At 38.9% G+C, this 16,821-nt stretch overlaps 1 protein-coding gene across 6 annotated transcripts in view; it reads right to left on the reverse strand.

Moving 5' to 3' along the window:
• Positions 1-16,821, reverse strand: part of EPHA6 (EPH receptor A6) — a 370,926-nt gene that overhangs the window by 279,353 nt on the left and 74,752 nt on the right. For all 6 annotated transcript variants that reach the window (XM_063150201.1, XM_063150202.1, XM_063150198.1 and 3 more), the window contains exon 3: positions 5,536-6,199. In XM_063150201.1, coding sequence (XP_063006271.1) covers positions 5,536-6,199 — 664 coding nt within the window. The remainder of the gene's footprint in view (positions 1-5,535; positions 6,200-16,821) is intronic.

Consider the following 16,821-nt stretch of genomic DNA (forward strand, 5'->3'; position numbering starts at 1 on the left):
TATCAGCAAGCTTTTGTTGCTGAAGTTTCATGTCTGTGTGTACAAACAGAAAATATTGAAGTTTTTCAGTTTCAAACTCGCTGTTTAACCTCAGCTGGCTTCCTTGCTCTGCTATCAAAGAAGGTGTTGATTCAATGCACATTTCAGTATTGGAGTGAAAACCAGCAATTTCCAACATTAATTCAGTTTGCAAACAATAAGTTTTCTACTTATGCATAATTTATCTAGGTGCAATTACAAAATCAAAGCTTTGAATTTTTACAGTGAAATATTTTCAAAAGCAGGTTATAGTGACTAATGTAAGGTTCTTTATTTGCTCAAAATAATGCAAGTATGACGTGACAAGAATTTGCAAACAATTTATTATCACTGGAATTCCCTTACTATCTAAAATCAAATGTTAAGGGCTTTTTTTGTCCTTTAAATCCTTACTTCTGAAGCAGCATCCCTGTTCAGCTGTTTTATCAGAGTTTTTGTGTTTATCCAGCTGAACAATCTGAAGATGGCTAGAGATTAAGTAAAAAAAGATTGGTTGTGAGCTGCAACATGAATTTATATGGCACTGAGATTTTCCTGGCTGTTAACTCAGGCAGTCATTGAAGACAGGCGCCTTTGGGTACTTATTTAATTCCTACAAATTTGTGACACTAAAAAACCCCAAAGCCAAAAAGACTAACCCCCTCAAAATCTGTAACTAACTTAAATATCCCCATTTTTAAGGCACTGAAAAGACGATACAAAAATGCCACAATTAAAATGTCCAAACAAATGAAAACACAACAAACTAACTCAAAACCAGAAACAGCCATCAAAACAACCTGAAAGCGTTGAAAAAAGGTGAAATTACTGAATCCAGCCAAGTCAGACCTCTCGAGATTAGTACCACTCACTAAAAATTCATCCTTTTGACAGTAAGTAATATCCCATCCATGCCACAGTTCACCATCCCTCATTTGCCTCCTATTTCAGCCAGGTAACAATGTTAGTTTTAATTCACACTAATTGCAAGCCTTAAGGACAAAATGGTTTTTGTTGTGCAAGCAGAAAAAGTACAAATGAGAGATACAGCCTGAAATAGCTTGGAACATGACCTGCCATTTAGAAATTAGAACCTGGATATGGGAACATAAAAGTGCTGCCAGTAGCATCTGCAGTGTCCCCTCAGAACAGAGAGTAATTTAAATTTTTGTCCACGGTAAATATTCTTTTTTTCCCAATGTATACAGGCCTTGAGTTCAGAATTTTTCCACATGCTAGCAAGCTAAATGTGGTTAAATACATTCAGAAGCTTTGAATGGGTCATTATCAATTACTTTTCCATACTCTAACCTACACATTTGCAATTACCCGCAACTTCTATTTTTTTCCCTGTCCTTGTTTTAGCATTGTACTAAAACCAACTATTTAGCAGTTCCATCTAAGAATCTGAGATTGACAAATCATAATTCAACTTTTTCCATATTCAGAATTTAAAGATAAAATTTGTGTTGAGTGTTCACAGAGATGTGCAGCCTCACAAAGGCCAAAGATGAGATTTTTCAGTGAAAAATATATTTCACCAATAGTCACAAAGGTTTCAAGTACTACCATTAAAATGGTGAAATCCACAGCTCTGCAGACTCACAAATTACATCAAATAGACCATCCCTGCCTAAGCACAGGAAAGAAGTGTGAATTCCTTTCAGAGCAGTCACAAAGTTCAAGATCTGTTAGAAATTTCAGTAAATAGATGGCTGTTTACTTGAAAAAAAAAATTAATGCAGCTTTTAAAAATTGATAAGTCACAGATACTTTTAAAAAAGACAACCAATTAAAACACAATTTAAATTATCTTTCTATGGTTTTCCTTTAAAGATGCTTCTGTCAGTGCCTGGTAAAGATCTGATCTCATGAGCAAATAAACATGTAGAAGAAAACCCAAAAGGAACCTTACACAACACTGTATTTCTGTATCTTGCAGTTCCAAAGTACTTTATTCCCTCCTTTTCCTGTTTTGATGCCAGCACACAGGTAACTAAAGCATGACTGTAACATCAACTGCTTGGTTTCCCAAAAACAAAGCCACACTACAGGTATATACATACACATATTTATATATATACATATTTATGAGGAGGGGATTAGTTAATTGAAAATGAGAGCAGTTTCCAGTTGGATCAGATGGAAGGGCTAAAGAACACAAAGATCAGCTGCCAAAGCAGAAATCCTAACACTGAAACATTACCACAAATTCAGGTGATGAATAATGGAAAGAACTGTTTGTTCAATTAAAAACTCCATGTGTTCAGGCATTAGTATCCCTAGGAAGTGTTGTTCAGTCAACTCAAGGTCAGAGAATTTGAATTTTACATTTTCATTTCTTACTCCATTTGTCTCAATTAAAATAAGCCAGGTGAGTCTGTCAGCGCCTGTTGTTTTACACTCTTAACACTTAGCATTCCTTCAGCTGTACCAAACATACCCCACTTTGGAAGTGGTGGCTTCCTAAGCACATTCCTCAAGAAGAATCAATTTTTTATGGCTGGCAATATACACTTGTGCACTGTGTTTGGTTGGTTAAGACTAAAACAAAATCTGAAATTACCATAATAATTAGTATTTGCTATATATAATTGAATTTTTCTTTGCAATTAATTCCTAACCTTGAATAATTCAGATAACTTTTGGTAAATCATTGAAAAGTCAAACTTCACTTAACAGTCATCCAATTACTTCTATATCATGCCCTAACAGAACTGAACCATTATGATTCAATTTATAAAAGGATCCTTGTCATGATTGTTTGCTCCTATGTGAAAAACCCCACCACAAAGTCCTGATATGACCTGTATATATTATACATTTGCTAAATTCAGCACAACTTGTATCTTGGGCTGACATTCAGAGAACACAGAGTATTGAACACGCCACTTTTAATTACTGTTTACCAGAACCCTGTGCAGCATTTCCTCCTTCTAACCTGAAACTTGGGGCTGATGTAAATGAATTAGCAAAGCCAGCAGTTCATATCAGAGACATTTCTGATCTGCATTGCCAAATTACTGGTTCTAATTTATTTATTATGCCTAAAGATACAGAAGAACATGTGAATGATATCCAAATTTCAGGATTTTGAGGGGAAAAGCTTGAAAAGTAGACTCAAATCAAAGACTGATTGTTTACAGAGTAAACTTAGAAAAGACTGGTATATTCCAGATTATTCCATTACAAAAAGTATAGAACACACAAATACCTGGCAATCTCTTGCAGTCAATGCCACTTTTCCCTTCACTGACTTCAGAAAAGGAAGACAGTCCCAAATTACTGAAAAATTCCCTATTAATATGCCTCTGAACTAACTGGAGCCATTTGGGTATGCATTTAACAGGTATGGATATTTTAAATCCAGTTGGGAATTCTTCTCAGACACTTTGGCTCTGAAATGATGCTTTTTAAAGAAAATGCAGTGGATAGGGCATACTGAGAGATCCACAGAGAGAGATGCATAAATCTGACATATATTGAAATGTTGCCAGTTAGGAAAGCAGGTAAATGAGATTTAGGCAGCTGAAAATAACCTATGATTTTTAACAGCAGCAGTAAAACTGATCAAAGACCAGTTTTATTCCCATTCTTGCTGCTTTGCAAAATGATGAGCAATGACAATGGCAGAATATCTTTCCTTATGCCATTTAGTGTTTTGTGAATAGAGAGTCTGTATCTCCACAAATATCAAAACAGAAATTTAAAGAATAAATTCTGTGACAGATCAGCCATATTTTCCATGAAGTGCTTATTCCCCACTGAGCCACAGGCTGGGGTATAAAAAGTTTGACACCATGGGCAAGTAGGAAAAATATATTAAAGTATCAACGAGTATTTCCCATCACCCAATTATTTTTCAGAACAGACTTCAAAAAGCAAAATTACTATTCTGACTGTTTTCATGCAGAAAAAAAGAAACGGTTTTCCTGAGTATGTCACAGATTATGCCTGTACAAAGCACTGACAGAATGGTGCAAAACACTTGCAAGATTCACATTTGCAACTCCAGCAGGGGACTGGGAGGGACAAAAGGGCTTTGGGTTGGGGTTTGGGGGAAGGACCCAAAAGATGTGAAAATTTTCTAAATATAGATCAGGTCTTATCAGGCTAAGATAGAACAGCTTCTACTCTTCCCCACCTCGTCCCCCACTCTCTGCTTCTCTGAAAAGAAGCTCAATGTAAATTTTCCCCTCAGGGTTAGCAATATTCAGGTATTTTTTTATTGAATGAGTATTAAAGAGTTTTCTCAGAATTTACTAACAAGCAACAACTCTTTTAAACTCAGAATTTGTTATTCATGTCTCATGCAAGAAGCAAAGTCTAAAGTAGAACATTATGTCTGTCTGAAAGATGTCTATCAACACACACAACATGGTTCAGTTCACAACCCTCAACAGTCACACTGAAAAAATCCCACTGTACCAATGCATTGCCAGCTGTCCAAACATGCATCTCCACCACGAGCTCTGGCACAAACGTGGCCACCCTGAACAGGAGGAGCCCTTCCACTCATGGTTTACACACTGCACAGTGAGAACTACAGAAATTAAATTGTGCTCTTTAGTTATGAAAGCATCTCCTGCAGTTGGGCTTGCCTTGGGCATGACATTCACAAAGCCATGTAAGACAAAAGTATTCTGAAAAACTGCCAGAAATAAAATATCATAAAAATTTAGATTAACTGTAGAAGATGAAATAGACAACAGCAACCTATGAAAATTATTTCAAAACACGCGGAAGCTCTATTAGATTAGAATTTTCTAAAGCAGTAATTTGTAATTCTTGGGGTAAATAGGTTGGAATATGCAAAAAATCGTGGCTTTGGGTACTCCATTTCACTTTGAAGGTCCTGCTCAGCAGATCAGATGACCAACTGAATAAACCAGTGGAGTCAATGTACTGCAGAAAACATTTCTGGTAGATTTTGGCTGCTGCCTATATTGCTCATGTACAGATCTAGTGTATGACTCACTTGCGTAATGGCCAGGAATTCACTCAGCATTAAAGTTTCAGAGAAAATCCTTATCCCATTAAGAGAGAAACCTTTTGACCTTATGTACAAAATTATGCTGGCTTCCAATAATGGCACTGTCAACATTGTATCTTTGCAATGAGTGTATTTTGATAATTAATGCCAGCAAGATCAGACAACAAAGAGAACTTCATTTTCTGATTACAGTGCATAGTGCTTTTAATGCTCTATTATCCAAGGTTGCCGTGCAGCTTGCCTAACACCATTCAATCTGAGAAATTCTTGAGCAAAATAGCAGAGTCATTTTTGTAAAGGATGGGTACAGACGCTCTCTCCCCCTTTTTGCTACAAAGCCAATGTTGAATCACAGCAGACAGCCTCAGTAGCCACTGAGATACCATTGTTCACAGCCACTACCACAGAAAAGCACCTTATTCTCAAGTAATTTCAAAACTATTATGGACAGTGGAAGAGAATATGACAGCATATGACTATTCTTAAAATTAAAAGAAAAGAAAAATCGAACAATGTTTACTCACCATGACAGGAGCCCTCCAGCTCTTCGTATCCCACACTGCAGATGCACCGTCCCAGAGGCACCAGCCAATCCCCATCTGCCCCACAATACAATTTCGGGGTGTCACGTTCCTCAGCGCTCTTCACGCAGGAGCCCCGCACTTCCACCAGCGAGGAAGAATCCACCCTTGGGATGGTGTCGGGAAACATGGCCAAATTACGGACCGTGAACGGGCATTTCTTGTAATAGACACGGACTGACACCAAGGCAATGCACGCTCCAATGTCCTGGAAAGCCAGATAAAATCCCTTCTTGTTGATGGGCCCAACTTCACGAACCTCAGTGTTGAGCTTGAGGATGCGGTCGCCCAAGTCCATCTGGGTGAAGCTCTCGTCAGCAGCTATGGTATCAATTTTGGTGTACTGGTTGGGCTTGAATTTTACTCCATGAGGCTCATCTGACTCCATGTAGTAGAGATTGAAGGTTTCCTTGCAGGTGCCCAGCACCCAGGGGATGCTGTTGCAGTCCCTCAGGGTGAACTTCATCTCCACGTAGATTTTCTGCGCGGCGTCGCGGGAGACCCAGTTGGTTTGCAGCCAGTTGTTCTGGTTGGGCTCCATCACGTTGCACACCTGGTAAGTGTGGATGGGACGGTTGTGTTCATCCATTTCAGTTATGGCATCCCACTGAAAAGAAAATAAAAGTGTTTCAAAAAGAGGAAAAATATGTATTATGCATGCACACACACGTGCTCCATGCATATGCACCTATGGCTGAATTATGAATAATTAATTCAAGTTTAGTGGAAAGTCAGTGGTTCAAAGAAAATAACTACAGAACACCACCCAAGTTGGATTTCAGAAACTCCACAGAAGTTTCTATTATTAGAAACATTAAAAAATTACTGGCATGTAGCAAAGGACAACATACAGGTCACGTTTATATTTTTATGCTTATCTCCATATACTTTATATGAAAGGCTCACCAAATGCTCGACTCATTATAAAACCTGCTACTTCAAAAGATTACCAATATCCCAAAAATAACTACAATATAACGGAATCAACTTGCTACTGAGGCAGTCATGATATCAATATATCACTAGAGATATTTTTTTAATCAAAACACAGAACTACTTAGAGTTCTGTATCCAAAAATATTGTATCCCACCAGAAGTTTTAGCTTAGCTTTTAGATGTACTGATCCATTAGGGTAGAAGCACCAGGAAAAAAACCTCAAAATAAGAACCAAAACCAACCAACGTTAAAAGCACATTAAAAGAAAGATGAGCTGCTCCAGAGAGGTCTCAAAAAGAAAAGCAAACTAAAAAATCACCAAACTCCAGCACACCAAACAGAATTAAAAAGTAGTCAGCTGTTTTAAAAAAAAAATGTTGTTTTAAAATAGAGAAGAGCTTTCCAAACTGGCATAGGCCAGCTTAATTTAAAAGCCTCAATATGATACTGTCTCTTAAAATTATTATGGAAGAAAAAATATCCAAAACATCCTGCTATTACCAGGGGATTCCCCGCAGAAATATTTATATATTCACTCTGAATCAATATCTCAATTTGAACTAAGAAAATAAAGCCCTAAAGTTAGCTGTTAACCATGCAGTTAATAGTACAAATCTGTTACTTCTGTAGGAAAGTAAAGGCTCAGCACTTTAATAAGTGGTTTCAAAGAATAAAACAAAATGGATTGATCAAACATGGACAGGGCTTTAGTCCATTCAAAGCAGATCTCACATGCTTTGGGCCTGTGCCTTTCCACTCTGTTCCCAGCCAGCCTGCTGAGGTCTCCTATTTCAGAGAAATTTACCTTTGGGCAAGAAAAACGTTTAAAATCTGCAAAGAATTTTAATAGGGCTAGTAGTCTAAACATCATACATATAAAATACTTGGGAAAAGGTTGACATTGAACATCTCAACCCAGCCATTGCACTGGGCCATGCTGGGTAATGCATGGTTACAAATACAGAACGTGCTCTTATGTACCAGTCCTAGATACTGAGTGGAAACAAGGTGACTTCCACCACCCCAAAATGTCACCTTCAGGGACTGAGAAGTCTGACAGAACTCACTCTGTGAGAGTGGACAGAGTCTCTCTCTGCATGAAATACAGTCTGCTTTTAATTTTACCTGAGAGTTGCATTTCTCATCTGATAAAAACAGTCAGGAAAGCAGCAGTTGAATTCCGTGCAGTCAACAAAAAACCCAAAGGATTTATCAAACACACACTGGTTTTCTTTTGGGCGTATTTCATATTATAGTTCTAATTTAATCAAATTTTAATTTGTGCAAAACTTCAAAACCAAATGAACAGAAGCATCTCACTGGTGATGTTTGCACAGGAACAAGGTGGCACAACAATCCCTGACCTGACACTCACAAAAGCTGGCAGGAATTGTCTGGCTTAGACAAGCTGACAGCTCAGACCTCCTTCCAACTTCACCCATCCCAATGTGCTGCTCTACCTTCAAAACCTTTTGATTATAATCCTTTCAAATGAGGAAAACCTCTGCTAATATGGATGGAAGCAGTAGCAGCATACAGCTAATTCTTACACCTGGAGTTGCAGGACTTAGGGAAAAGCATGTTAAAAGCATTATTTGGAGGAAAGACTACAAATTTTTAGTTGAAAAATGAAATAAAATTCAACATGGCTAAGTGCTTACATTTTACATGCAGCATAAAGGAGGACTAAATCACTCAAATAGAAGAACATTCAATTTGAATATTGGGGGAGAGAAGAATCCAAGACTGCTCATCACATCCAAGTACAAAATATGAGATTAGGCTACAAGCCACACTAGGATTTTAGTTAGATAAAGTCTCAGCTGTTTCCATACCTCTACAAACTACTTTACAGCCTCTCATTTTTAAATGTCACTAATATCCAACAGTTCTACAAAGAACACTATTAAGAAAAAATAATGCAACTTTAAGCTTGTATAAGCTATACAATACTGAAATCTTATCTTCATGGATCCCTAAATTTTTTATTCTATTTTAAAACATAACACTGGATATTAAAACAAACAAACAAAAAAATCAGCAAGAACCTTTTAGTACACATCACTACTGAAAGCTGTTCCAATTAATAAGGGTAGATCTATGAAGCAGGTGAAAATATCTACTTCCTAATGAGCTGATACCAAGGTAAACTTCACATGTAGTGAAAGACACCTCTCCCACAAGCTGTCACACTGACTGATGGATTAATATTGGGCTCTTAATCTCAGATAACAGTTATTGAGGCACTGAGCCCAGCAGCAGTTTGGTAACCTGGAATACCAATTTTAGAATCCTGAACACCTCAAGATTCTTTATTGATATTTTTCATCATTTTAAGAAAAAAAGAGGGGACGTGGGCATAAGTAACCAATGCCCTCGCTCGCCAGTTTATGGAAGAAAACATCTGCTCTTACAAATGCAGCAAAATTTGTATTCTAAGCAAGAAATCCTTATTTTATTCTAAGGATGATTCTCTAAAATTGAAGGATTCTGCACCTGCATATATCTAACCCATGTAACTGAGCTCATCCCAGAACAAGAGAAGGTTGTGGCTGACCTGACATGAACACATTTGGCTATCAGGCACACAATGGCACCCCTGGGTAAAATATTCTACACAAACCACTTGTTGAGCAAAACACACGAGGATAAGCACTGGCTTTCCATGCAGAGAACTGAAGGAAGAAGTAGTGCCTGAAAATAACATGGGATAGGAAACTGGGGAGCAAAACCTGTTGACTTCAGCCATTCTGCATTTTATGTTCTCCTAAGAAGACAACTGTTAAGGCAAATCCTCAGTGGTGATAAGTTTTATTCTTACCTGGCCACAAGAGGATGGTTTCCATTCTAAACTGAGGAACAAATATATAAAGTTCATGCTAGAGAGATCTGGTTTACTCTCTTGGCATCAGCAAGTGAGGTAATTTCAGAAATGGAATTGTCAACTATTTCTTACAGGCAAACATAGGCTGACATTTGAAAATTCAGTGAACCTGAACTGTAGAAATGCAATTTTCTGACATACATATCCCTCATTGCCCACAAACATCCACTTGAGAGAGCTCAGGTCACAGTTAAAAAGTCCATCCTATCAAAGGGATGGACTGTGTTTGTTGTACAGAACTGCCACTATCCTGAAAAAGAGTCTGAAGAAATTTGCAAGTGTGTTCATGTAAATCATACACCCCAGAAGAGTTAAATAAAGTTTTCTGACTTATCACATCCAATGAGGGCAAAAAGAATGCATATAGTGTTTTCTCTAAATTAGTCTTTTTTTTTAACCCACTAAATGGTTTACTACTTATTTAGGTCATCCCAGATGTCAGCTGGGAGTCACCTAATGAAATCTACACATGTAGAACACTCAGCTGTTCACTCCTGACAATCTTATAGATTCCCATTCCCATGGAAACAAGCAGAACAGTAAAAATAAAGAGAGTTTTAAAAGTTTGCTAAAATTCCCTTATACTAATCTCCAGTGAGATGATCTTCATAAAAATGAGATCAGAAAGGTCCAAATGAGGAAACACCAGAGGAGGACTTGCACTTGGCATGCAGCTGCCACCTGACAATGCACATTTACACATCTCGCTGCTGAAGCGACATTCAGCCAAAACCAGCTACACACTACATCACAGAACTGAAGGAAAAAAAAAAATTATCTCAAAGTAATGTGCTTAGGAAATGAAAATTTTAAGGCACAGTTGGCATTTATGATGACATTGAAAACAGCAAGACTAAAGAATATTTAGAAGAGCTACAGAATTGCTCTAAGTTAAAGATATCAAGGTAGTATTTCTCCCCTTTCCCACTAACTCATTTTCCTTTGGCTTCACTTTTCCCAAGATGTAAATTTTTTTATGTGAAAACAGGTGCTCAGACCCCCAAAGATGAGTGACAAAAATGAACTTCCAAAATATGCCTATCTGAAAAAACCAGACAAAATTCCCCAGCTATTTGTATATGTCTTAGCAAGGACAAGTTGATGTAGCTGGCAAAAAAGAACAGCAACTGAACTACTTATGTTCTTACATTTAAAGTTGAGGTGGTTTAAAGTTGTTTAGGGAATGAATAGTGATATGTAGCAATTTTATTAGCTCCAGAGAACTAAAATGACAATCACAACGCAGATTAGAGGAAATTGTGGCATCTGTTTTCTATTCATACACAGAATATGAGAGTAAGAGGGTAAACCCCTCAAAATCTGTGGAAGTTGAAATGATTAAAAGGAAATAAAATCAGAATTAAATAAGTAAAGAATAGTTAGGGCAACATAAAAGAACACAGGAGAGACAGTTGTTAATGCACTCAAAATAGAAATCCAAAAGTGAATTGCTTTTCTGTTATTTACATGAAGCACTGAACAATTGAGAAATGAGCTGTTCCAGGTGATCCAACTCTGCTCTGAAAACTCTTCTGGTTCATATAAATGTTTTCTACAGGCAAGCAAGACCTTGTTTTGGTGGGATTTAGGGGATGAACCGTGGAATTCAAGCGAGACCAACTGCAGATGCGTGAAACAATTGACTGTCACTTTGGGATTAGCCAGCATAGGACTTTAGGATCTGCAGGCAGAATAAGACAGCCCTGCTCCAGCCTTGTAGTGTGAATTGGGACTGTTCCAGAAGCAAAGGGCATCAGAGGTCTTGAACAAAGAATTTTGTGCATCTACTAGAAAAGATCAAGATGATAAGAAATATATTTACATCACAAAAATACCTACTCTGATGTAGGGCTCAGGCTAGTGAGGCAATCCAGTTATTTGACTGACCAGAATTTGGAGAGGAGCATGATAATGCACCAATGAAAAGGTTACACACAGAATGATGTTCATACTGTTTGGGCAGGGCAGAGAATGTATAAAATAGAAGGCAGAGAGAATAATACGTAATTCCTTCCATAACAGATAATGAAAAACTACACCCAGAAAAGAGATGTACAGAAAAACAGGAAGAAAACCCCAAAGAATTCACACACATATTCATACACAAAGGCTGTTTATTATAAACTGAAATATCATTGAAACCAGCCACTACTGTGTAAAATCCTTGCTCCCCCCCAGCACTCTGGAACAAGACCATTGTTTCCCTGAATGCATTATTGACTATAAAAGACTCAATGACTTGCACCAAGGATCTGCAAGGATGGTGTGCAATGCTTTTGAAATGAGACACACCCGTGAAACCTCAGCAGGTGGTGAGAGATGCCACAATTCAGTTGTGAAAAGTGCTGCTGATCACCTTTCCAGGGGCATCTCATCCCTTTGTAATGCAACACTTCCGATGTATTCAGAATTGAATGGAAAGTGAGAGAAGAAAGTCTACACATTTTCAAGAGACTACAGCTCATAACACTCAACCCTGCTGTGTGCCCTTCAAGAATCTGGCAGTGCACTGTCCCTGGGACCTGTGACAGAGACCTTCCCTGCCGGCCTCTGTCTTACAAAAGAAATAATAATAAAAAATACATAACCCTGTGGTTTTACAGCTATCTTCCACTAGAATAGAGCTGGGTCTGGCTCATCACAATAGTTGTGTGCTACATCTGGCTGCCAGCAGCTGCAGAGTCCACTGTGATGAAACACAGAATAATGCTGATAATGCTGGTGCTGGCCAGGCAAGGGGAACAAGAGCCCAGCCACCTTCACATGGCTGATTGAGATTTATGGGATTAACCAGGAATACCTGAAGAATAGGACTGCCCTAAACATCAGCACACACGTGTTGAAACACAGGGGTCTGCTGTGGAATAAATGTGTGGATAAAAGGAACAAATTTGGTCACTCGAGAGAACCACAGACTGGCTTGGGTTGAAAGGGACTTAAAAGATCATCCATGGGCAGGGACTCCTTCCATTACGACAGGCCGCAGCACCCACAACTTCTCTGGGCAACCTGTTCTGGTTCCTAAACCCCTTCACAGGAAATAATTTGATAAAACACAGAATAATGCTGATAATGCTGGTGCTGGCAGGGCAAGGGGAACAAGAGCCCAGCCACCTTCACATGGCTGATTATGGGATTAACCAAGAATACTTGAAGAATAGGACTGCCCTAAACATCAGCACAAATGTGTTGAAACACAGGGGTCTGATGTGGAATGACAGATGTGTGGATAAAAGGAACAAATTTGGTCACTCAACAGAACCACAGACTGGCTTGGGTTGAAAGGGACTTAAAAGATCATCCATGAGCAGGGACTCCTTCCATTAGGCTGCAGCACCCACAACTTCTCTGGGCAACCTGTTCTGGTTCCTAAACCCCTTCACAGGAAATAATTTTCTCCTGATACCTAACCTATAGCTGCCCTCTTCCCATTTAAAGCCATCCTCCCCTGTCCTATCCCTACATTATTAAATTTAAGAAAAAAATAGTAAATATAATTAGCAAATGAGATATATCATGACTTAAAATACATAAGTGTTAATGCTTGTACTTCCTTTTAATTGGAGTAAGACAAACAAGGACTGAGAAATAAATTACAACTACAAAATAACCAAATCAAACTGTAGGTATAATCCAGTCAAGCTCTATCAGGTATTAGCTGTTTAACAGCACAAGACTTATTTGCTTCTGTGTTGCTTGACTTCCTAAAGATGGGGAGCTGCAGCAATCCTGGCTCTGCCTCTCCCAGCACCTGATACACGTGGAGGAACTGGAGCAGAACGTCACAACACCCCTCAGTCGCTCAGTGAAGCCTCTGGGTACTGGGGTAATGCTGCACAATAGCTGCCTGCATCCGCTATGTGGCCTGGGGGACCTTGCTGCAGCTCCAAAATAGCACAGATAATGTTGTGGCAAATGTTTGTGTGTCCTCAGGTATTTAGAAACACAGAAAAACAGTGTGGAGCAAGCTTTAAGAAAAAAACAAAAACAAATAACAAACCTTGAGCAAGATCTACGCTTCTAGTTAAGAAATTTCTACAAATAGAGAGTTTCCCTGTTAATCTCATTCAGGTGTTTGTGAGCAGCCCTGGGCTGTCACATCACCACTGCACTGGCTCTGACTCACTGAACCCCTTGGTAGCCACGCTGGGCCATGAACTCCCCTCCTGGCAGACCTGCACTTCCCATGAACTTTAATTGGGCTGGCCTGCTGGGAAGCCAGAACAACTTTAGGGCAGGCAGAGATCCTTGGGAGATTTCCTCAGCCCTCAGTCTGAGAGCTGACCTTGTCCGGCCCATGATACAATGCACATACTGAGTCAAATGACTGCTTCCACCACTTAAACTCCTCAGAAACTGTGCATTGCATCACATCACAAATCTGACTTGAATGCACAAATTTTCAAATATCAGGTCTGTTTTACTTGCTTTCCCCTGCCTTGAATCTACAATTCTGATATTTGCAATTCCCCAGCAGCAGCAGGAAGATTTTTTTGCCTTTACCATTCCAAGCAGGGGAGTTTTAGTGAATAGCACAGAATCCCAGCACACCAGTGGTCCTGGCTACGTGCACCCACAATGAGGGCTGTGACTCAGAGTTTCCCAATTTCATTTCCTGACTACTCACTCTGGGAAAAAAAGCATTTCAATACTACTGATGGCAGAAATTGTATAAATACCTTTTCAAGCTCCATGTTTTCCCACTGAAAAGCAGTGGATCTCAGAGGGTTTTGTTTTTATGTGGGCATTGGCATATTTAAATTCCTGCAATTAGCAAGCAATGAGGTTAATATGGACGAACTGAAACCCAGAAGAATATCTGTCCACTTCTTCCATCTCTCCCCAGTTTTTTCTCAAGTCTACTTTCTTTTAAATAAATGAAAGAAAAATCCTGCCATTTCTACCTCTTACTGAGTTCGTACTAGTCCATTAGTGATTCTAATTGAAACGATACAAATGGACACAATCAAAAATAATAATTACACAAAGCAGCTATGTAAGGTTTCCATCTGTGGAGTGCTTTACAAACACTAAAGCATTAATTTAGCCTACAGACATAAAACTAAAGAAGCAAAACTAAAGGTATTAAGAGGAAGGTGAAGCGACAGATGAGTGATTTTCACCAGCATGCTGTGTGTCAGAGCTGTATCAGTGTGGATGCCCTGATCTGACACTACCACAGGAGCTGAACTGATGACACTGCAGAGCTCCCCTGCAGCACAGCTCTTCCTCTGGGCATTAACTAACGGGCTCCTCCAGAGCCACTCTCCATTCCCCTCCAGCTGCTGTGCTGCCTGGTGAAGTGGAGCCCATTCCTGCAGCACACATCTGGCTGCAATCCCTGAGACCCAACTGCTGCTGGAGACCTGAACACTTGCATCTCTCATAAATCACCTCCAGCCTCCCACCACCACCCTAACAAGCGTTAGCGCTACCTACAAATAACAAATTTATGACTTGGTTTTTTCCCCAGCTACTTATCCCTTCCAGGCAGAGGATCAAAAGGGGAAAAACCAAGATTAGAGCTATGTGACTAATTAAAGGCACAAACTTATATTTATTGGCTTGCAAGGGATCATGTTGATATACTCCAGTGAAAGCCAAAAGCAATGCTAGTATATCCTGCCATTTAACTGAGCCTAAAACCTCTGGAAATAAAATCTGAGAGGTGAACAGAAGAACCAATTATTACAAGTGGAGCAAACTGAATAACAACATCAGTAGCAGCTCAGTTTATTTGCATGTAAATGCATAGGCTTGTGTATTTCAGCTACATGCATTACAACCTTACTCATTTTCTAGGTTAAACAGAGCCATGCCAAAAAACTCTAAGGAATAACTTCTATTACAGGTTGCAAACATCCTTAACAAAGCATCCAAAATGTGCTGAGAAATGAATACATACAAATGAGAAGCCTACAGTATTTTTAAAAGGAAAAAAAAGATGAACCTTATCTATAGTCTGTGAACTCCAAGGCAGGAACAGAGGAAAAAACAAAAGGGAAGAGAAGGGAAAACAAAACAAAATACCAGTGTTTCCCAGAATATCAAGTTGTTGATCCTTCCTATGTAATTACTTTTTTACTGAGGACTTGTAAAGCAGCACTGCCTCCTCAGGGAGCTCAGGCTCAGTCACACTTGTTAAAATGCCCTGGAAGAAAATAACTTGCTACCCTTCCCCAGTGCTCCTTCCTATCCTCCCATTTCTGAGAGCACAAATGGAGGGAGCATCTAGCTCTTAATTATCCTATACTATAAATAAGCTGGCATTAAACCCACTCCATTCACTACAGTCGAGGAGTGCATCATCAAAACAAACTCACAGACATCTCATTTCTACATGGTCCTGTGTGTGAAAAGAAGAGATGTGAACTATAATAATAACTCCCATGCTCTTTCAGCCTCCCTCATCTCATTATTCGTATTTTCAGCTACATTAAAAGTAATTTTGTCAATCAACTTTTGGCAGAGATAATGAGAGAAAGGAGAAAATTTCATTTGACTGTATTTCAGTTTAGTTGGTAGGCAGGCCAGGATATCTAACGTAGGTTTGCAATCCCATTGGGTTCACCCAAATTAGAAAACAGCTACAAGATATTTAACAAAGAATTACTTATGACAAGACATGGAGAGCTTCAGTAAGTACATTTATTTCACAGGTCTCCTGTTCAGGTTTCTGAAGGAAAGCAAACTATGGAGTTGTGGAGAGATTTATACATTTGCTTGCTCTATTTCCAGTTCACACTTTTCTTAGAACACCACAATCTCCCCAATATATATAAACAAGCTCTGGCTGCCCAAAAGAACCTTGTTCATAACACAAAGCAACAAGCACCATCTGTGCTTGGGGCATGTCCTGATCAAGGAGGTACCTAAATACATGCTGACAATTTTTAGCTTAATTTACTAGTGGCTTAATATTTTTCTTTTTATCTTTGGGAATTGATAATAATTATCCTTTTATTTTCCAGATACTGCAATTGCAACAGCTATACCTGACTTCAGTGTTTAAGTGCAATAAGACTTTTTCATCCCGCTGAAACTTAGAGCTTTATTTGGAACCTACTGTAGATAAAAATCACTGCAGCTGGCAGGGGGTAGTCATGGAATGTCAGCTAGAGGTCAAATTACATGTCAGGTTCTTTTGTAATTTACCAAAAGATTACACTTCGCACATTTATCTTCCAGAACTTTCTCTGTTGTCAAAACCAACTTGACCCTAAGAGTGCAAAGCTTTATTAAGTTACAGCTGAACACAATCGTTGAGATGCTGGTCCAGTGCTTCCAGTTAATCTATCACCTACCAGCAGGACGTCCTTTTAAAGGAAAAGCCATTCATGTTTGCCATTTCAGAGCAGTAAAAAGAGAAATGTTTCTTGGCATATGTCCTCACAGGGTGTTTTTTGAT

Source organism: Melospiza melodia, chromosome 2 (genome assembly GCF_035770615.1).
Source record: "Melospiza melodia melodia isolate bMelMel2 chromosome 2, bMelMel2.pri, whole genome shotgun sequence".
Lineage (NCBI taxonomy): Eukaryota > Metazoa > Chordata > Aves > Passeriformes > Passerellidae > Melospiza > Melospiza melodia.